General features: G+C 35.8%; 2 protein-coding genes and 1 pseudogene across 3 annotated transcripts in view; 1 reads left to right on the plus strand and 2 right to left on the minus strand.

Annotated features, from left to right (window-relative positions):
- Positions 1-171: 171 nt before the first annotated feature.
- LOC147283978 (putative LRR receptor-like serine/threonine-protein kinase At1g05700) lies at positions 172-5177 on the minus strand. Its single transcript, XM_086243013.1, has 13 exons — positions 4996-5177; positions 4201-4738; positions 3448-3941; positions 3205-3343; positions 3022-3093; positions 2844-2915; positions 2621-2701; positions 2174-2346; positions 1837-2036; positions 1605-1731; positions 1428-1490; positions 1154-1343; positions 172-737 (listed from the first exon to the last, which is right to left on the minus strand). The coding sequence occupies exons 1-13, from the start codon at positions 5093-5095 to the stop codon at positions 326-328; spliced, it is 2661 nt and encodes an 886-aa protein (XP_086099139.1). The 5' UTR covers positions 5096-5177; the 3' UTR covers positions 172-325.
- An 11099-nt stretch (positions 5178-16276) lies between these two features.
- On the minus strand, positions 16277-21208 carry LOC147283979 (putative LRR receptor-like serine/threonine-protein kinase At1g05700; annotated as a pseudogene). Its single transcript, XR_015122271.1, has 13 exons — positions 21026-21208; positions 20244-20781; positions 19492-19985; positions 19240-19378; positions 19057-19128; positions 18879-18950; positions 18656-18736; positions 18221-18377; positions 17881-18080; positions 17647-17773; positions 17470-17532; positions 17196-17385; positions 16277-16766 (listed from the first exon to the last, which is right to left on the minus strand). The product of XR_015122271.1 is annotated as a putative LRR receptor-like serine/threonine-protein kinase At1g05700 (transcript).
- Positions 21209-21508: 300 nt separating this feature from the next.
- The window catches only part of LOC147283980 (MICOS complex subunit), a 5434-nt gene continuing 4869 nt past the window's right edge, over positions 21509-22073 (plus strand). Inside the window, exon 1 of the mRNA XM_086245629.1 lies at positions 21509-21517. Within this exon, the coding sequence (XP_086101755.1) occupies positions 21509-21517 (9 nt within the window). The remainder of the gene's footprint in view (positions 21518-22073) is intronic.

Consider the following 22073-nt stretch of genomic DNA (forward strand, 5'->3'; position numbering starts at 1 on the left):
CTATATATGAGCTAACACTCTGCTGCTGCTTTTGTCAAGAGCATGAAAAGTAATTATAATGTACAAAAAGCCTGTTTCTGACCCCTTTTGAGAAATTGAAGGAGTGATAATATTTCTAGAACAAAAACTGTTATCTGTATAGTAATGAACAACCTTCAATGGTCTGTGAATTCGGATGTTGTTGGCAAAGCCATACATAATACAGTTTCAATTACAAGCTGGCAGAACGTATATTGAGAATTTGAGATTGAAGACCACAAAACCTGCAGGATTGAAATAATACATCCCAATTCCCATGCATTATTTTATCAAGATAAGTACACTACTATCTAACCGACGGAGTTAGCATAGCGATTGAATTGTTTGGCATCACCTCAATGGAATTTCCTAATTCAGTTTCATGGCTCTTGTTTGTTCGAGCCTGCTCTTTTGCCAAACACTCCTTCAGTCCCACCACCACCTCACTCATGATTGGCCTTTCAGTGGCATTTGTAGATACACATGCCATTGCTAGTTCCACAGCTTCCCAGGCGGAGTTAACATTGAAATTTCTCTCTAACATCGGGTCAACAATACTATAGATGTCTCCTTTTTGAAGCTTGGAACCAACCCATTCACTAATGTGAATTCTCTCGTTTGTCTTCGAAAAAACAGGTTGACTTGTGATAATCTCCAACAGGACAATCCCAAAACTATAAACATCACTTTTCTCATTTAACCTGTTTGATCTGCCGTACCTTCAAACCCAAACATATATGCAACTCAACTCAAATCTTCTGAGAAAGGATATATTTTGCTAAAACCTCCTTTTATAGTTTCTTTCTTCATTCTTCTTGTTGCTTTATTTAATTTAAGTTTGCTTCAAATAGTAAAACTAAAGATGGGTAAAGTAAAAAAAATAATACTAGAGGCACAGAAAAGTTTCCCAAATTTTAGTGATCACTAGACGATGTGGCAGGCTGGTCACAGGATCATAGTAACTTAATGTTTTTGGTCTGACACGATCGATCATAGTAAAACCTTGTTAAAGTAAATAAGTTCCGGAATGAGCTCAAATATGAGAAAATGAAACGGTAGCTGCCAAGTTAGTTGGCATTTGTTTTGGTATTAATTTATAGCATTACTCAATTAATCTAAAACCAAAAGTACTTACTCAGGGGCAAGGTAGCCAGGAGTGCCAGCAACACCTGTTGATATATGAGTCCCATCATGTGTAGGGAAAATTCTGGATAGGCCAAAATCAGATAGTTTGGCTTGGAAATTTTCATTCAGCAAGATGTTTGTTGATTTCACATCCCTGTGGATTATAGGTGGCTTACAACCATAGTGCAGATACTCCAATCCTGCATTTCAAAATTCGAACATCACTAAAAAAAGATCAAGAATTCACAAAGAAAAAGAATTACGAGAATCATTTGGTCACTGACCTTGTGCAGCTTCTTTTGCTATTTGAAGTCTACCTTCCCAAGCCAAGACATTTGAGCTGCTATCTACATCCATAAAAAAATAAAATAGTTTCTGATAATTTATTAGCCCTCCCAACAATTTAGAAGTACTAAGAAATAGAGAACTTTGCTACTGTGTAATTTCATTTGCAGCCAAACCTGAAAGATATTCATGCAAGTTTCCCTTGGCCATGTACTCGTACACGAGTCCTTTATGGGTTTTGTCATTACAATATCCTACGAGGCTTGTCAAGTATATATGATGCACTCTCGTAAGAAGATCAACCTGTAATTTAAGAGGTGACGAGCACAACTTCTTAGTTTATAACTTTATATATATATATATGACTGACCTCAGAAACATTGCATTAGTTTATTTTGACATACTTGCCTCAGCATGAAATTGTTGAAACCCTTGAATTGAAGATGGTGAAAGCATCTTGACAGCTACTTCAGTTTTGTCTATGCAGCCATGATAAACTGTTCCAAATCCACCTTTTCCAAGAGTTCTCTCCATGTTGTTGGTCATCTTGAGTATCTCAGAGTATGTAAACTGTCGTTTTGTTGACTTGGACCCGAAGGTGGCTTTTGCTTCATTACAAGTGATTATATATTATACGTTATTAGTATGAAATCTGTCGTTGTTGTGTTTTCTCCTAAGATCATTAGGTGTTTAATGAGCACATACTTAAGAAATTATTACTATTCATGTTGTTTGGAAGTCATACCATGTTCATGTTGTCTTTTCCTTTTCAATCCCCACCAGATAGCTGCTACAGCTAATAACAAGATTGAAATTCCGGCGATTGAAATTCCGGCAATTCCTGCTACAGGAACAACGAAATTGTGCTTCTTCTCTTTGCAAGAAAAATTTCCGGATAGATTTGGATTTTCGCATAAACTGATATCAAAATGGTTGATAGCAACAGTAGTTAGATTTTGGTCAATTACAGTTACCAATAATATAAATTCCCCTGTAATATTTGTAGAAAATGCTAAAATTTTCAACAATCCAGTTTGTAGGGAAACACCTGACCATTGTATATTTTCATGAAGATATAGAAAAGTGGTGGCATCTGTGTTAATGAGTTAATCACTCTAAGCTAGTTGTAACAGAGTTTTAAGGTGAGTCAAACACAAAGTTTGGAGGTCATGGTTTTATATAGAAAGCATACCTTAATTTTAGCAAACCATTGTTGCTTCTTTCTATCAATCCTTCTGGAACTGAGCCTGTGAACTTGTTTTTCTCCAAGTTTCTACAAAGGTAAAGCAGTTTGTCACCATGCCTTATAACTAATTGATTAGCATTTGCAGTTTAGCCCCTTATCATGCATGTATAACCAAATAATTAACTTACAGGACAGTTAATATAATTAACCAAATAATATATTAACTTACAGGACAGTTAAATTTTGGAAATGACACAAGAAGTCTGGAATTTGTCCTGTTAAGTTGTTGTTGGATAAATCCCTGAAATCATGAGCAGCTCATCAACTCATTAATATCGACACAGACAAAGACACACAGACACACACAATTACACAAACAGACGACACAGAGAATAAGACACGCTTACAAAGCCTGTATCATTGGCAGCTTGAATACAGAAGGAGGGATCTCCCCTGTTAATCCACTCGAGGACAAGTTCCTGCAGATTGCATATATAATAAGTACTTGAATTAAAATACTGAAATGATCAATATCATGATCATGAGTAATTAAGTTTGTGAAGATCAGATAGTGATATGTATATACTTACAAGACAATGATTCTCGGGAGCTCATTTTCATGATAGCTACAGTTTAGACCTTCCCATGAGTAATCTTTAGGGGCACATGGATCTCCTTGCCAGTTTTTTCCAATGTTATAACTTGACTTGATGTTTGTGATTGCATCAACTAATTAATTAATATTGTCATACACAAACAGAAAACCCCATTGATCAAAATCAATCATATATATTTAATTGCATAGTGGCTAAATAGTATTAGTAATTACTTACCATCTTGTTGGTTTGTTTCTGATTCTAAGAATTCCTTTGCCATATAAATCTCGAAAGCGTTGAGGATGGGTGGAAGGGTAGAGTTGTCAGCCGCAGTGATAGAAATATTAACATATTGTCCCGTAATAGTCCAAGGCCTAACGCTGCAAACAATATATGTGGACAAGTAATCAGGAACAAACGGGCCATCAGTGCGCACTCCATCTCTACTAACATAGAGAATTCTGGACTGGTTGTGTTGGAGCTTTTCAACTTCTGCAAAGTGCATGTAATAATAATATTCGGTCTCTCTATCAGCACCCTCAGGCGGCCAGAAAGTAATAACCAAGGAATTATCAGTTGGATTTTTTGGGGTGGCAGCACTTCTCATAACATCAGCTGGCAGTTGGAAATTAGAATTGTCATAGACGCTGTATGAGGTATTCAACTGTGTCCAATCTTTCTGGTTATTACTATAGTAACGCCATAAGCGATCATGAATATCATTTGGGTACCTGAATTGATTAATTAACACAAAGACATTTAATTATAATCAGTATATATCTATATCAAAAGTTCAGGGACGTACCTACTGTAACTTATTGGCCTCGTTTGGTGCATATGATAAGATTAGATAGGATGAATACACCTTTCAATCTATCATATCCAATCATATCCATTATATCAAATGAGGTCAATTGTGTTAGAATTAGAACATCCAATCTAACCCAAAATCAATTGGCCGACTACTCGAAACAATGAGTACTTAATTACCTGTATGCAAAGCCGCTATCATTTACACCCGTGTCGTAGCGTGAGACACGTGCCAAGGACTCGTTTCGTTGTGTTACGTACGTGTCATTAGGTAAGGGTCTAAGTTCAATTGTTGATACAAATGGAACCCCAGAGCCTGTCTTAACCAAACAAACATGTATGTAGCTTCGCAGAGGGACATGTATGAGCTCCATGTTTGTGTCAATGGAGTCATATACAGACTTCACTGAATCCCACAAATTGGGTCCAAGATGTAGTTCGAAATATTCGGGTACTTCGTTTTCGCCTGGGTAAAAGAAACTTGCTCGGATCAAATATCTGGTGCCACTTGTAACATTTATTTTGTAGCAGTTCCTGAGTCCTTGAGGGAAGCTCCTAAGAGACCCGTACGGCTTTTTCTTTGTATTTCTGTATTTATATGGTAGCAACTTATTTTCACCAGTGTCTATAAAGTTGGCGTCTGAAACAAAGTTGATGCCTGTTACCACTTCACTGTAGCTAGATCTGTCTGCTAGGCCGCAATCTATGCTAATGAAGCCTGCAGACATGCACAGACATATATTATATATCATAGGTATAAAATCAATCAGAAGAAAAAAAAAAAAAAAGTGCCATTAATAGCTCTTGAGAATAATTATATATGTATATGAAGTTAAAAAAATCAGTTGACAAATATATATATATATATATATATTCTTAATTAGACATATATAATCCCAATATGTTGAACAAAATAAAGAAAATTTTTATAATAGTGCAGTGCGGATGTTCATATATATATATATATATATATACCTGATTGATTATTCTGGGCATGAAGTAGGAGCATAGAATTAAGAGCAAAACCAGCAAGCAGTGCAGTGAGGAAGAATTGCTTGAATGTCTGTGACATCATTATTTGCTCTGGAACAAGCTAGACAGCAAGACTCGCGCAAATATGCATGTCTTCGATCAATGAATTCATTTATATATAACCTATAACTCTATAAGCTAGTGAACCATACATGGTCCTTTCTAAAAGTTGAAGTTTTTGGTGTTAATTACACGTTGCTCCATTTAAATTTGGGTCATTTTTTTTTGGGTAAGAAATATGGGTCGTATTTTGACCTTGAAAATTGCTCCATTTATTTTTGAATTGTTTTTCACTTTGCACCATGATCTTCAAAACTCTATAATTACACCCTAACATGGGGTCCGTCTTTCAATTTATGTTCTCCGTTAATTTGACCGTGTTTAATCTCTTTTTTGAAGCGTTATCTGCTCACATGAAAATTATAACTATGAGACAAGTAACAAGACGTCCACTCTAGCTAGTTTCTATATTGTAGAATTATGAAGGTCATGAACTCATATTTTTATTACTAGGGTCACTCTAACCACTAATTGTTTTTTCTTTGATCTTGAGGGGATTCAAATTTGGGACGTCTTCCAAGTTTATCTCCTTATATTTTTTCTTTGGTCGATCTTCTCACTAATTTTAACTCTTATATTCATCCCTCCACGTGATATATATATATATATATGTGAATTGTTATGTAATAGTTGGTTTGTTAATTAATTGTTAGTCATAATAATTGAGGTAATAAGCGTGTTAAATTTATGGGTGGAATGCAATAATGCAAAATTTCTGTGTTGTGCATGAATCCCACAAATTGAGGAAATGGAGCCATTTTCAGACTTCACTACTGAATGCCACAAATTGGGTCCGAGATATAGTTGGAAATAGTCCGGTACTTGGTTTTCGCCTTTGTAAAAGAAACTTGCACGGATCAAATATCTAGTGCCACTTGTAACATTTATTTTGAAGCACAGTTCCTGAGTCCTTGAGGGAAGCTCCTAAGAGACCAGTACGGCTCTTGCTTTGTATCTCTGTTATCATACAGTAACAACTTATTTTCACCAGTGTCTATAACGTTGGCGTCTGAAACAAAGTTGATGGCTGTTACGTCTTCTCTGTAGCTAGATCTGCCCGCTAGGCCGCAATCTATGCTAATGTAGCCTGCAGACATGCACATACATATATTATCATAGGTATAAAATCACAAGAAAAAAAAGTTCCATTAATAGCTCTTGAGAATAATTATATAACATGTATATATATGATGTTAAAAAAATCAGTTGACTATATATATTCTTAATTAGTTAATTGGACATATATATCATAATTAAGATGTTGAACAAAATAAAGAATATTATTATAATAGTACAGTGCAGATCGATGTTCATAAATACCTGATTCATCATTCTGGGCATGAAGTAGGAGCATAAAATTAAGAGAAAAACCAGCAAGCAGTGCAGTGAGGAAGAATTGCTTGAATGTCCGTGACATCATTATTATGCTCTGGAACAAGATAGATATAGCAAGACTCGCGCAAATATGTACGTCTTCAATGAATTCCTTTAAATATAACCTATAAGTGGGGTTCACTGGAGCTGGGTTGCTCGAAAAGCCAATCAAGCTGCTGACATGGTGGCTAGGCTAGCTCTCTTGAAGATGTGTCCAGTGGACTTCACCCCTCTATAATTACACTCTAACGTGGGGTTTGTCTTTCAATTTATGCCCCCTATGTTAGTTTGATGGTGTTTAGCCTTTCTTTTGAAGCGTTATTTGCTCACATAAAAATTATAGTTATGAGATAAGTAACGAGACGTCTACTTTAGTTTTTTTTGGGTATACATTATAGAATTATGAAGGTTATGAACCTAAATTTTTATTACTGGGGTCACTCTAACCACTAATTATTTTTCTTTAATCTTGAAGGAATTTAAACTTGGGACGTCTTCCAAGTTTACTAGTTGGTCTTCTCACTAATTTTAACTCTCTATATTCATCCCTCCACGTGATGTGAATGAGTGCAAATTTGCTCATCAACTTTATTCATAAACTGACATGTATCTTCTAAAATAACGCTAATTAACAATTTTGAATTAATAAATAGATAGTACTTGGGTCACCCCCTGGGGTACCTCAAGATCACCTCACTTTCCAAAATCGCAATTTCGGTAATGCCGGCACATGATCAGAATCGTTCATTTTTAAGATTACCTATTATAGATTATCTCTAAAAAAAATCAACTCAATTGAAAATCGTTTGGTTATATAACTGTAGTCGATTAAATAGAAAAAATCAATGGTTTGGTAAAAAAATCACTTTTTAATCGGAAACCATTGATTTTTTCTACTTAATTGACAGCAGTTATATAACCAAATGATTTCCGATTGATTTGATTTTTTGCAGAGATGATCTTTAATTGGTTATCTAAAAAGTGAACGTTTCCGATCATGCATCGGCATTACTGAAATCATAATTTCGGGGGGTAGGGTGACCTTGGGGGTACCCCCAGGGGGCGACCTAAATATTGTCCTTAATAAATTTTGATATAATAATGAGGTGAGAGAAAATCTCTTTCTTCTAAACTTACCATTTTTCAATTCTCACGCTCTCTCTCCCCTTTATTATTATCTTTCCTTTTTTTTAGTAAATATTTTATTTTATTTCTTGTTTGACACCCTATGTCTTTTCAACTTTTATCTTTTTTAGTAAAAACAAGCTTGGTCGTCTACCCTGTTCCCTTCTAGTTTATTTGTTGCTACTGAGTACAAATTTCATTGGTGGGCTGCTGCTATCTTCCATTATATAATAATTATATAGGTACGATTTTTCTTTTTGAGCAACCGATAAGGCTTAATTTTCTTTCTTTTGAGTTCTTTTATGGCTTTTCTGGATAGAACCCATGACCATTACTTTTTCAATCTTTACTATTTATTATAATTCTTTAATCGTTAGCCCAATTAAAAAAAAAAAATTGATGTATACAGCCGCAAGAAACCATGAAAATGATCAAGATGATCATAATGAGTTTTGTCGCCCAATATAAACCATGTTCTACATAAACTTGTGCAGCAACTCTGGAGACATTACACGTCCAAAATCAAAGCCAAAGTACAAAATTACAAGTTGCCTATTTTTGTCAACATATATGGCAATAGATAGGTCCCATACTATCAACCTATATCAAATTGATATATTCTTGAGCTTGATTGTATTGTTAGGAAATTTCCGGATTTAATATATTTATTATATTTTTGTGCATATTACCAGGAAGAAGCTGCCACAATCTTCATGGAAAATAAGGAAGATAGCAACAGCCCACCAATGAAATTTGTACTCAGTAGCAACAAATAAACTAGAAGGGAATATGATAGATGACTAAACTTGTTTTTACTAAGGAAGATGAAAGTTGAAAAGGCAGAGGGTGTCAAACAAGAAATAAAATAAAAAATTTATTAAAAAAAGGACAAATAAAAATAAAAATAAAGGGGAGAGAGAGTGTGAGAATTGAGAAAGATTAAGTTTGAAAGAAAGAGATTTTCTCTTACTTCATTATTATATAAAAATTTATTAATTTAAAATTATTAATTAGAGTTATTTTAGAGATACATGCCAGTTTCTAAATAAAGTGGTGAGCAAATTTGCACTCTGATGTGAATTGTGATGTAATAGGTGGTTTGTTAATTAATTGTTAGTCAAAATAATTGAGGTAATAAGTGTTAAATTTATTAGTAGAATGTAAGTGTTGTGCATAAATTACGCGTTAATTAGTTGATTCTACAATTACGTAAGCAGCAGCCAACTCAAGTCAGCTAGTGTGCAAGAGTTGGTACTAATTTGTCTCTGCACACTTCATCCGTGACTTACTAGGACATGGGTCCTACAAGAATCAATTGTTGTTTCACACTATTGGGTCCCACAATATTGTTCAGGACAAAATTCAATACTTCAATGGCAGGAAAATTTACAATACATTGAATCAATTGTTGCTTGCATTTAGCACTTTAAAATTATCTCTGAAAAAAAAAAAAAATTAAATTAAAAATTATTTGGTCATGTAATTGTTATAAAATAAATATACAATTTTTGTAACTATTAGACTCATTGTCTGATAATTCAAAAAAAGTTACATAATTAAATTATTTTTAATTTAATTAATTTTTTTATAAAAATAACTTTTAAAGGGTGATTTAAAAATTGAACGGTTTCAATTATTAGAGAATCCAAATTCTCTATTATTTGAGGGCATTTTCATACGTAAAGACAATAGATCGAGGTATACTTATGAAAACGAAAATGCCCTTAAACAAATGGCCATATGGTGCCACATAGGTGCCACGAGTGCAATACAACACAATTTGTAACTTTTTTAACGGAATTGGATAGTGTTGGGCAGTGTATAGTCTTGAGGGTTAATCACGTAAAGGAAATAAAGTGCAAACTAATCATAGATTTTGTAAGGCTTATTTACTAGTCCTTTCACTATATATTTAGCTTGAATTTTCTTCTTTATGTGTAAACTATTTTTTCTTTATTCCTATACATTCTAAGATATAATTTGCAAATCGTTTTTTTCTAATATTTCCTTCACTGGCCGTACCTGTGAAGTTAGTACTGGTAGTAGTGCGGTCCCTTGATGGAGAAGGATTAACATTTTTTTTTTTTGGTCAAAGAGAAGGATTAACATTGTGCCGAAATGTTTGAATAGTTGTTCTTTGTTTTAAACACGTTTTAGACTCCTCTAAGGCTCTAAACGACATTTCTGTTCTTTAGTGCATAATCAAACTGCCCTAATTGATGATTTAAAATCGATCACCTAAAATTCTAAATCACATGCATGAGAAGTACATGCAGAAGGGGACTGCGCCAAGTCAAGGTTCTTGGATGCATGTGTATATCATTGACTTGGGTCGTCTCTGTAGAAATTAATAGCAGCCTCATATCATATTGTTCTGTGTGACCAATTAATATAGTTTTTAGAAACAAAAAAATAATAATAATAATTTCTTACAAACACCATGGAAACTGCTTTTGGTACCTATCAACTACCATGAATTTATGATGGAAGAACACCTTGTCCATCTTCTCACAAATTTCCATCCATACAATTAAATACATCCTAAATTGATAAAGCAAAACAAGCAAGCTTATGCAGAGCTCGATCTACATTCAAAATTTAGTACAACTGCAACTATATATATCTACAACTGCAAAAAAAAAAAAACATTTAAAAAAAAAAAACTATAAATCTTAAATCATAATCATAAACAAATAAGTCTCCTAAACCATGATAAAACATGCTCTCACACACCCAAATAACCCCTAATAACCTGAAAAACATCCTAATTGTACTTTTTAACTATTGCAATTGCATTACATATTTACAACTGCAACTATAGACCGCACTTGCATATGCATAAAAAAAAATTTTAAAATTTACGATTTTAATTTTGTGAAAGATACATTAGTTTAACTGTGACGCAAAAGTCCAGTGACATTGCAGTGAATGCAACTGCTACTTAGTGAGATAAGCTGAAGTTACAATGAACTGTAACTACAATGTGTGGTCGCAAGTTTCAACAGAAAAATATAGGCTATGAGCTATAACGAAATGAATCTAATTTGTGTGACAATTCTATATAACATGCAATCCTTTGACAATATGTAAACACTTTTTCAAATTTATACATTTTTATTAATGAAAGAAAGTATAGTAAAAGATTTAGGAACTAGCATTATGTTCATAAACGGCTTGTGTTGCTAATTGAATCCTAATTTTGTACATAAAAGGGTGGTCTGCCAGGGCACATGTGAAAAGTATCATTTTTCATTTTCTATAATTCTCTCGTGTGATTTCGTACGTTGTCATATATTTTATTATTGATAATCTATAATAATTTTATTATGATTTTAAATTTTTATTCCTCTACTGTTAGGAAGTGCATGAATATAGAGGAATATCCCACTTCATAGGGTTCATTGGCCACCTCCGGCCAGTGCATGACTAGAAGAAGGAGAATGGGAGACACCTAATCAGAATGCAAAGCCTTTTGATTTAATTCATTCTGATGTTTGGGTCTTGCAAGGGAATCTACTTTTGGGAAAAATTAGTTTGTCTTTTATTGATCAATGATTGCACACGTGTTATTTGGGCCGATTTGATTACACATAAAATTGATGTTTGTGGAGTTTTTTCAAAGATTAATTATATCGTATGGTCCGGACTCAATTTAACACTTGCATAAAAACATTACAGTCTGATATTGGTGGAGAATATGTCAATCATGAGTTATCTCAGTTTCTTCATAGGCATGGTGTTCTTCATCAAATATCTTCTTGTCCATACACACCTCTGTTGAGAGTAATGTGGAGCAATGTCCCACATCGGAAAACTAAGGCTTAGCATATGTGCTTATAAGTCTTGGGCCTCTCCACCCATTGCCAATTGGTTTTGGGTTGGATGCTCTAATTCTATCATGGTATCAGAGCTTGGTTATTCGCGTGTAAGGCCCAACGGCCACACGTGCTCCCACGTCACCCAATACAATTTGTTCACGTGTAAGGCTCAAAAATATCGCCACACGTGCGGGGGCGTGTTGAGAGTAATGTGGAGCAATGTCCCACATCGGAAAACTAAGGCTTAGCATATGTGCTTATAAGTCTTGGGCCTCTCCACCCATTGCCAATTGGTTTTGGGTTGGATGCTCTAATTCTATCAACCTCAACAAAATGGTGTCGCAGAGAAAAAGAATAGTCATTTGTTGGGGGTTGCTCGTTCTTTTTTTTTTTAATAGTGGTGCCGTTCCTAAATATTTATGGGGTGATGCTCTTAATTAATACCGCTACCTATTTGATCAATCGATTGGTCCCCTTCAAGTGTTCTCAATTTTAGGTCCCTATTGGAAGTTCTTTCTGACTCTGGTTCTGTTTAGTCCACTCATGATCTCTCCACTTGAATATTTGGGTGTGTGGCATATGTGCATCTTCATCCCTATCAACGGGGTAAAGTGGATCAACGTGCCTCCAAGTGTGTCTTTGTGGGGTACGTATTCTCCGTCACATAAAGGTTATAGGTGTTTTCATCCTCTGTCTAAGAAATATTTTGTTACAATGGATGTTACTTTCCATGAATATTCTTTGTATTACTCAGTTGTGTCTCAGATTCTCCCCTTCAGGGGGTGAATGGTTTGGAAGTTCAGAATTTGAATCAGGATATTTTTTACAGAAGCACACCAGTAGCGCGCAAGCAAGAAAACGGCCTAAGGGCCGACCAGTAGGAGCCTCACCACCGACTGGTTGCTCGTGATTCAAGACAAGAAGAAAGTGTGGCTGAGCGGTCACCCGTGAACTGAGACGAGAGAAAAGTGTGGCCGACCGGTCGGAGTCTAACCACCAACTGGTCGCCCTTGATCAGAGTCGAGAGGAAAGTGTAGACGGCTTGGCTGACTGGTCGGAAGCCCACCGACCGGTCAGTGAAGGTCTCCAATAGTTTTTGACGGATTTTTCAAATCCGCATATTCGTTGAAGTTTTGATGATTCCGATAGTACACCTCCTCTTATTGACCCTGCATCTCAATCGTCAACACCGTCTTCATCAGATGTCTCTGAATAGGTAATGTCTAACTTAGATTCTGATTATAATCCTGATTATGATTATGATAATTATACTCTAAATGAACTCTTTAATTCTGACTCTGATCATGAAATACCAAGATATACTCTTCCTCACCGTACTACCCGAGGTAAACCACCAACCAAATACTCTCCTGACCCAAAACCCAAAGTGAAATATTCCATTAGAAATTATTTGTCTTCTCAAAGGTTATCCAAGTCATATGAATCTTTTGTACATTAATTATCTTATGTATCTATTCCAAATAAGTTGCAGGATGCTTTAGTAGATTCTAGTTGGACCAAGGCTATGACATAAGAGATGGATGCGTTGTAGAAGAATTCAACTTGGGAAATTGTTCATTTGCCAAAGGGCAAGAAGATTGTTGGTTGCAGATGGATCCTAATTTACTATTAAGCATAAGGCCGATGGTTCAATAGAGAGATTCAAGGCTAGGTTGGTGGCAAAGGGATATACACAATCATATGGAGTTGATTATCAAGAGACTTTTGCTCGAATAACAAAACTTAATAGTACGTGTGCTCTTGTCTCTAGCAACAAATTTGGATTATTGGTCTCTTCTTCAATTTGATGTAAAAAATGATTTCCTCCATGGTGATCTCAAGGAGGAAGTGTACATGGATCTACCACCTGACATTCCTATGGAGTTTAGAAGAGGTATGGTTTATAAATTGAAGAAGGCGTTATATGGATTAAAACAGTCTCCCAAGGCCTGGTTTGGAAAATTTACAAAGTCTATGCGGAAGTTTGACTACAAGAAAAGCAATTCTAAGATGAAAAGTCACAGCTTTGATTATTTTGTGGATGATATGATAGTCACAGGTAATGATCTTAATGAAATGATTGCAAGATTATTTGGCTTCTGAATTTGTGATGAAAGAGCTCGGCGATCTCAAATATTTTCTTGGAATTGAGGTGTCTAGGTCAACACGTGGTATTTTTCTAACTCAGCGGAAGTATGTTCTTGATTTATTAGAAACTAGAATGCTTGCTTGTAAGCCGTCTGACACTCCCATTGAGGAAAATCATAAATTGGCAAAATATCATGATCAGGTGCCTACCAATAAAGAAAGGTATCAAAGGCTTGTTGGGAAATTAATATATTTGGCTCATACACGTCCTGATATTGCTTTTGTAGTTAATGTAGTGAGTCAATTTATGCATGCTCCAAGTAAAGTTCATATGGATGCAGTAGAGCGTATCATTAGGTATTTGAAGCTAGCTCCAGTTGTTATTTTCTAAACATGGGCATCTTGATGTTATTGGTTATAATGATGCAGACTGGGCTGAGTCAAATACCAACAGGAAATCTACATCTGGGTATTTTACCTTTATTGATGGCAACCTTGTAACTTGGAGGAGTAAAAAGCAACATGTTGTTGCAAGATCCATTGTTGAAGCAGAGTTTAGAGGTATGGCTTAAGGTGTGTGACGTGTGAGTTGTTATGGCTGCAAAATCTATTAAAAGACCTTGGGTTTAAACCTAAGAAAGCTATGAATTTGCACTATGATAATAAGTCTGCTATTGAAATTGCTTATAATCATGTTCAACATGATCAGATTAAGCATGTGGAAGTTGATCGTCATTTTATCAAGGAAAAACTGGAGTCTGAAATAAATAGCTTTCCATTTGTAAAGTCTGAAGACCAGTTAGCTAATGTTCTTACCAAGGTAGTTTCTAGCTGAGTGTTTGATGATTCTCTTGTCAAGTTGGGCATGTTCGATATCTACTCGCCAACTTGAGAGGAAGTGTTGAAACGTAGTAGGGTTAGGAAGTCTTTTCATGTTTTACTCTTACCTTATTTGTATGAGTGCTGCTATTTGCATACTTTTTTTTTCTTTTTGCACACCCTTTTCTCACTTTTTCTCATTTCACACTCTCACACTCCTTCTACAATTAAATTTTTTCATACACACACCCCTCCCAATTACCATAATATCCCTATTTTATCCATTTTCACTAAATTTCTCACCAAAACTCATCATCCAACACACCCCATCAACTCAAAAAAAAAAAAAAACACACCCTTTCACCAACCCACCCAGCTCCCTCCTCCTCTCTCACTGGACAACCTCAGACCAAAAAACACCCCATCCCCCCCTCACCGGACCACCTCCCTCCCTCCCTCCCTCTCTCTCCTCTCCGGCATGCAGCACCACCCTCCTCCCTCTCTCTCATCCCCGCAGGCAGCACCACCCTTATCCCTCTCTCTCCTCTTCGTATGCAGCACCACCTCCCTCCCTCCCCCTATTTCAACCGACCCACCCAGCCCCTCTCCCCCTCACCCGACCACCTCATCCCCTCCCGCACCCTTCCCGCACCACCCTTCTCCTCTCTCTCTCTCTCTCTCTCTCTCTCTCTCTCTCTCTCTCTCTCTCTCTCTCTCTCTCTCCTCCCCCGCAACACCACCTCCCCGTCACTATAGCCATTCGGCACTGGTCGGCTGAAACGGTTAGTTTCTATTCGACAGTCATCCGCCGAATATTTCCTGGTTGTTCGGTGGCTGTCTGTCGAACGAAACTAACCGTTTTAGCGGACTAGTGCCGAATGGCCTATGATGGGGAGATGGTGCTGTGGGGGAGGAGAGAGAGAGAGAGAGAGGAGGGCTGGGTACGTGGGTCAGGTGAAACAGAGGGAGGTGGTCCGGTGAAGGAGGGGGAGGGAGGAAGGTGTGGATCGAGTAGGTGTGTGTTTTTTTTTTTTGTCTAAGTTGATGGGTGTGTAATGATTGTCCTTTAATGTCTTTTCCGTTTGGGGTAATTAGTTAAATTTACAAATTAAATTATAGGGGTGTGCAAAAAGAAAAACAAAGGTGTGTAAATAGCAACTCTCATTTGTATTCTCCTTATTGTATAGGGGTTGTATTCCTAGTTCCCTGTGTATTTTGTTATCTTTAATTAATACCCCTTATTCGGAAGAATAAAATTGATGGATTTTCCCCCTAAACCTAGATTTGACACTCTAAGCACCTCTGCGTCCCCAAAAGCAACAACAATGGATGATCTCAACATCAACAACCAAACTGACGTGTCGCGCTTCCAATCACGGAGCAACTGCTTCTGACTGAAGGCAAAGGCAAGAACATGGTGTACTCGCAGCAGCTACTCTGTTTCTCATATATTTAGAGAAGGTAATTAACGCTACAGAGGATAAGCTTGCTACTTAATATTATTATTATTTAAAAAAAAATAGTGCTTTGAGGTTTATCCAAAAAATTCAGAAAAAGCAGCATATATACTACTTCTATTTCTTTTTTCCTTTTGAGTTATTATGATACACATAACCAAGAAGCCCGGTTAAGATTGCCAATTTAATTGGAACACTTTGATCATTCTCTTGTGATCTATTAGGAATTGAGCTCAGACCCTAGTACATCATTCCATATATGAGCTAACACTCAGCTGCTGTTTTTCTCAAGAGCATGAAAAGTAATTATAATGTACAAAAAGCCAGTTTCTGACCCCTTTTGAGAAATTGGAGTGATAATATTTCTAGAACAAAAACTGTTATCTGCATAGTAATGAACAAACTTTAATGGTCTGTGAATTTGGATGTTGTTGGCAATCCATACATAATACAGTGTCAATTACAAGAGAACGTATATTAAGATTGAAGACCACAAAACCTGCAGGATTGAAATAATACATCCCAAATCCCATGCATTATTTTATCAAGATAAGTACACTACTATCTAACCGAGGGACTTAGCATAGCGATTGAATTGTTTGGCATCACCTCAATGGAATTTCCTAATTCAGTTTCATGGCTCTTCTTTGTTCGAGCCAGCTCTTTTGCCAAACACTCCTTCAGTCCCACCACCACCTCACTCATGATTGGCCTTTCAGTGGCATTTGTAGATACACATGCCATTGCTAGTTCCACAGCTTCCCAGGCGGAGTTAACATTGAAATTTCTCTCTAACATTGGATCAACAATACTATAGATGTCTCCTTTTTCAAGCATCGAACCAACCCATTCACTAATGTGAATTCTCTCGTTTGTCTTCGAAAAAACTGGTCGACTTGTGATAATCTCCAACAGGACAATCCCAAAACTATAAACATCACTTTTCTCATTTAACCTGTTTGATCTGCCGTACCTTCAAACCCAAACATAAATGCAACTCAAGTCATATCTTCTGAGAAAGGATATATTTTTCTAAAACCTGCTTTTATAGTGTCTTTCTTCATTCTTCTTGGTTGTTTATTTAATTTAAGTTTGCTTCAAACAGTAATACTAAAGATGATGGGTAAACTACTAAAGATGATGGGTAAACTAAAAACAATTATACTAGAGGCACAGAAAATTTTCCCAAATTTTAGTCATTGACTGGTCACAGGATCATAGTACTTAACTTCTATTGGTCTGACATGATTGATCATAGTAAAACCTTACTTGTTAGAAGTTAATAAGTTCCAGAATGAGCTCAAATATGAGAAAATGAAGCGGTAGCTGCCAAGTTAGTTGGCATTTGTTTTGGTATTAATTTGTAGCATTACTCGATTAATCTAAAACCAAAAGTACTTACTCAGGGGCAAGGTAGCCAGGAGTGCCAGCAACACCTGTTGATATATGAGTCCCCTCATGTGTAGGGAAAATTCTGGATAGGCCAAAATCAGATAGTTTGGCTTGGAAATTTTCATTCAGCAAGATGTTTGTTGATTTCACATCCCTGTGGATTATAGGTGGCTTACAACCATAGTGCAGATACTCCAATCCTGCATTTCAAAATTCGAACATCACTAAAAAAAGATCAAGAATTCACAAAGAAAAAGAATTACGAGAATCATTTGGTCACTGACCTTGTGCAGCTTCTTTTGCTATTTGAAGTCTACCTTCCCAAGCCAAGACATTTGAGCTGCTATCTACATCCATAAAAAAATAAAATAGTTTCTGATAATTTATTAGCCCTCCCAACAATTTAGAAGTACTAAGAAATAGAGAACTTTGCTACTGTGTAATTTCATTTGCAGCCAAACCTGAAAGATATTCATGCAAGTTTCCCTTGGCCATGTACTCGTACACGAGTCCTTTATGGGTTTTGTCATTACAATATCCTACGAGGCTTGTCAAGTATATATGATGCACTCTCGTAAGAAGATCAACCTGTAATTTAAGAGGTGACGAGCACAACTTCTTAGTTTATAACTTTATATATATATATATATGACTGACCTCAGAAACATTGCATTAGTTTATTTTGACATACTTGCCTCAGCATGAAATTGTTGAAACCCTTGAATTGAAGATGGTGAAAGCATCTTGACAGCTACTTCAGTTTTGTCTATGCAGCCATGATAAACTGTTCCAAATCCACCTTTTCCAAGAGTTCTCTCCATGTTGTTGGTCATCTTGAGTATCTCAGAGTATGTAAACTGTCGTTTTGTTGACTTGGACCCGAAGGTGGCTTTTGCTTCATTACAAGTGATTATATATTATACGTTATTAGTATGAAATCTGTCATTGTTGTTGTGTTTTCTCCTAAGATCATTAGGAGTTTAATGAGCACATACTTAAGAAATTATTACTATTCATGTTGTTTGGAAGTCATACCATGTTCATGTTGTCTTTTCCTTTTCAATCCCCACCAGATAGCTGCTACAGCTAATAACAAGATTGAAATTCCGGCGAAATTTAAAGAGTAACAACGAAATTGTGCTTCTTCTCTTTGCAAGAAAAATTTCCGGATAGATTTGGATTTTCGCATAAACTGATATCAAAATGGTTGATAGCAACAGTAGTTAGATTTTGATCAATTGCAAATACCAATAATATAAATTCCTCTGTAATATTAGTAGAAAATGCTAAAATTTTCAACAATCCAGTTAATTTGTAGGGAAACACCTGATCATTTTATATTTTCATGAAGATATAGAAAAGTGGTGGCATCTGTGTTAATGAGTTAATCACTCTAAGCTAGTTGTAACAGAGTTTTAAGGTGAGTCAAACACAAAGTTTGGAGGTCATGGTTTTATATAGAAAGCATACCTTAATTTTAGCAAACCATTGTTGCTTCTTTCTATCAATCCTTCTGGAACTGAGCCTGTGAACTTGTTTTTCTCCAAGTTTCTACAAAGGTAAAGCAGTTTGTCACCATGCCTTATAACTAATTGATTAGCATTTGCAGTTTAGCCCCTTATCATGCATGTATAACCAAATAATTAACTTACAGGACAGTTAATATAATTAACCAAATAATATATTAACTTACAGGACGGTTAAATTTTGGAAATGAGACAAGAAGTCTGGAATTTGTCCTGTTAAGTTGTTGTTGGATAAATCCCTGAAATCATGAGCGGCTCATCAACTCATTAATATCGACACAGACAAAGACACACAGACACACACAATTACACAAACAGACGACACAGAGAATAAGACACGCTTACAAAGCCTGTATCATTGTCAGATTGAATACAGAAGGAGGGATCTCCCCTGTTAATCCACTCGAGGACAAGTTCCTGCAGATTGCATATATAATAAGTACTTGAATTAAAATACTGAAATGATCAATATCATGATCATGAGTAATTAAGTTTGTGAAGATCAGATAATGATATGTATGTACTTACAAGAAGATGATTCTCGACAGCTCATTTTCATGATAGCTACAGTTTAGACTTTCCCATGAGTAATCTTTAGGGGCACATGGATCTCCTTGCCAGTTTTTTCCAATGTTATAACTTGACTTGATGTTTGTGATTGCTTCAACTAATTAATTAATATTGTCATAGACAAACAGAAAACCCCATTGATCAAAATCAATCATATATATTTAATTGCATAGTGGCTAAATAGTATACTAAATAGTAATTACTAATTACCATCTTGCTGGTTTGTTTCTGATTCTAAGAATTCCTTTGCCATATAAATCTCGAAAGCGTTGAGGATGGGTGGAAGGGTAGAGTTGTCAGCCGCAGTGATAGAAATATTAAAATATTGTCCCGTAATAGTCCAAGGCCTAGCGCTGTAAACAATATATGTGGACAAGTAATCAGGAACAAACGGGCCATCAGTGCGCTCTCCATCTATACTAACATAGAGAATTCTGGACTGGTTGTGTTGGAGCTTTTCAACTTCTGCAAAGTACATGTAAAAATAATATTCGGTATCTCTATCAGCACCCTTAGGCGGCCAGAAAGTAATAACCAAGGAATTATCAGTTGGATTTTTTGGGGTGGCAGCACTTCTCATAACATCAGCTGGCAGTTGGAAATTAGAATTGTCATAGACGCTGTATGAGGTATTCAACTGTGTCCAATCTTTCTGATTATTACTATAGTAACGCCATAAGCGATCATGAATATCATTTGGGTACCTGAATTGATTAATTAACACAAAGATATTTAATTATAATCAGTATATATCTATATCAAAAATTCAGGACGTACCTACTGTAACTTATTGGCCTCGTTTGGTGCATATGATAAAATTAGATAGGATGAATACACCTTTCAATCTATCATATCCAATCATATCCATTACATTAAATGAGGTCAATTGTGTTAGAATTAGAACATCCAATCTAACTCAAAATCAATTGCCCGACTACTCGAAACAATGAGTACTTAATTACCTGTATGCAAAGCCGCTATCTATTACACCTGTGTCGTAGCGTGACACACGTGCCAAGGACTTATTTAGTTGTGTTACGTACGTGTCATTAGGTAAGGGTCTAAGTTCAATTGCTGATACAAATGGAACCCCAGAGCCTGTGTTCACCAAACAAACATGTATGTAGCTTCGCAGAGGGACATGTATGAGCTCCATGACTGTGTCAATGGAGCCATTTACAGACTTCACTGAATCCCACAAATTGGGTCCAAGATGTAGTTCGAAATATTTGGGTACTTCGTTTTCGCCTTGGTAAAAGAATCTTGCTCGGATCAAATATCTGGTGCCACTTGTAACATTTATTTTGTAGCAGTTCCTGAGTCCTTGAGGGAAGCTCCTAAGAGACCCGTACGGCTTTTGCTTTGTATTTCTGTATATATACGGTAGCAACTTATTTTCACCAGTGTCTATAAAGTTGGCGTCTGAAACAAAGTTGATGCCTGTTACCACTTCACTGTAGCTAGATCTGTCTGCTAGGCCGCAATCTATGCTAATGAAGCCTGCAGACATACACAGACATATATTATATATCATAGGTATAAAATCAATCAGAAGAAAAAAAAAAAAAGTGCCATTAATAGGTCTTGAGAATAATTATATATGTATATGAAGTTAAAAAAATCAGTTGACAAATATATATATATATATATTTATATTCTTAATTAGACATATATATTATAATATGTTGAACAAAATAAAGAAAATTTTTATAATAGTGTAGTGCAGATGTTCATATATATATACCTGATTGATCATTCTGGGCATGAAGTAGGAGCATAGAATTAAGAGCAAAACCAGCAAGCATTGCAGTGAGGAAGAATTGCTTGAATGTCTGTGACATCATTATTGTGCTCTGGAACAAGCTAGACAGCAAGACTCGCGCAAATATGCATGTCTTCGATCAATGAATTCATTTATATACAACCTATAACTCTATAAGTGAACCATACCTGGTCCTTTCTAAAAGTTGAAGTTTTTGGTGTTAATTACACGTTACTCCATTTAAATTTGGGTCTTTTTTTTTTTGGTTAAGAAATATGGGTTGTATTTTGACCTTGAAAATTGCTCCATTTAACTTTGAATTGTTTTTCACTTTGCATCATGACCTTCAAAACTCTATAATTACACCCTAACATAGGGTGTCTTTCAATTTATGTCCTCCATTAGTTTGACCGTGTGTTTGATCTCTCTTTTGAAGCGTGATTTGCTCACATAAAAGTTATAACTATGACGCAAGTAACAAGATGTCCACTCTAACTAGTTTCTATATTGTAGAATAATGAAGGTCATGAACTCATATTTTTATTACTAGGGTCACTCTAACCACTAATTATTTTTTCTTTGATCTTGAGGGGATTCAAATTTGGGACATCTTCAAAGTTTAACTCCTTATATTTTTTCTTTGGTCGATCTTCTCACTAATTTTAACTCTTTATTCATTCATCCACGTGATATATATATATATATATATATGTGAATTGTTATGTAATAGTTGGTTTGTTAATTAATTGTTAGTCATAATAATTGAGGTAATAAGCGTGTTAAATTTATTGGTAGAATGCAATAATGTAAAATTTCTGTGTTGTGCATGAATAAGTTGCATGAATAAGTTGACTCTACAACTGGGCAGAAGTAAGCGGAAGCTGCAGCCAAGTCAAGTCAATGGTCGCACAAAAACGTGCATGATGAGTTGGGTCGTCTCTAGGAAGAAGCAGAAGGAGGGCAATCAATTTCCACAACAAGAGATGACCGATTGATTGTTGAGGACCAAAATTTGATGGCAGGAAAATTT

The sequence above is a fragment of the Dryas octopetala genome, chromosome 5 (genome assembly GCF_963921425.1).
Source record: "Dryas octopetala chromosome 5, drDryOcto1.1, whole genome shotgun sequence".
Taxonomy (NCBI): domain Eukaryota; kingdom Viridiplantae; phylum Streptophyta; class Magnoliopsida; order Rosales; family Rosaceae; genus Dryas; species Dryas octopetala.

Excerpts from the sequence above, each read along its gene's own strand:
- LOC147283978 (XM_086243013.1), bottom strand. The coding sequence starts at position 5,095 with ATGATGTCACAGACATTCAAGCAATTCTTCCTCACTGCACTGCTTGCT. Across the intron at positions 2,916-3,021 it reads CTGCCAATGATACAGGCTTT|GGATTTATCCAACAACAACT; the intron begins GTAAGCGTGTCT and ends TCATGATTTCAG. Across the intron at positions 2,702-2,843 it reads TTCCAAAATTTAACTGTCCT|AAACTTGGAGAAAAACAAGT; the intron begins GTAAGTTAATAT and ends TTACCTTTGTAG.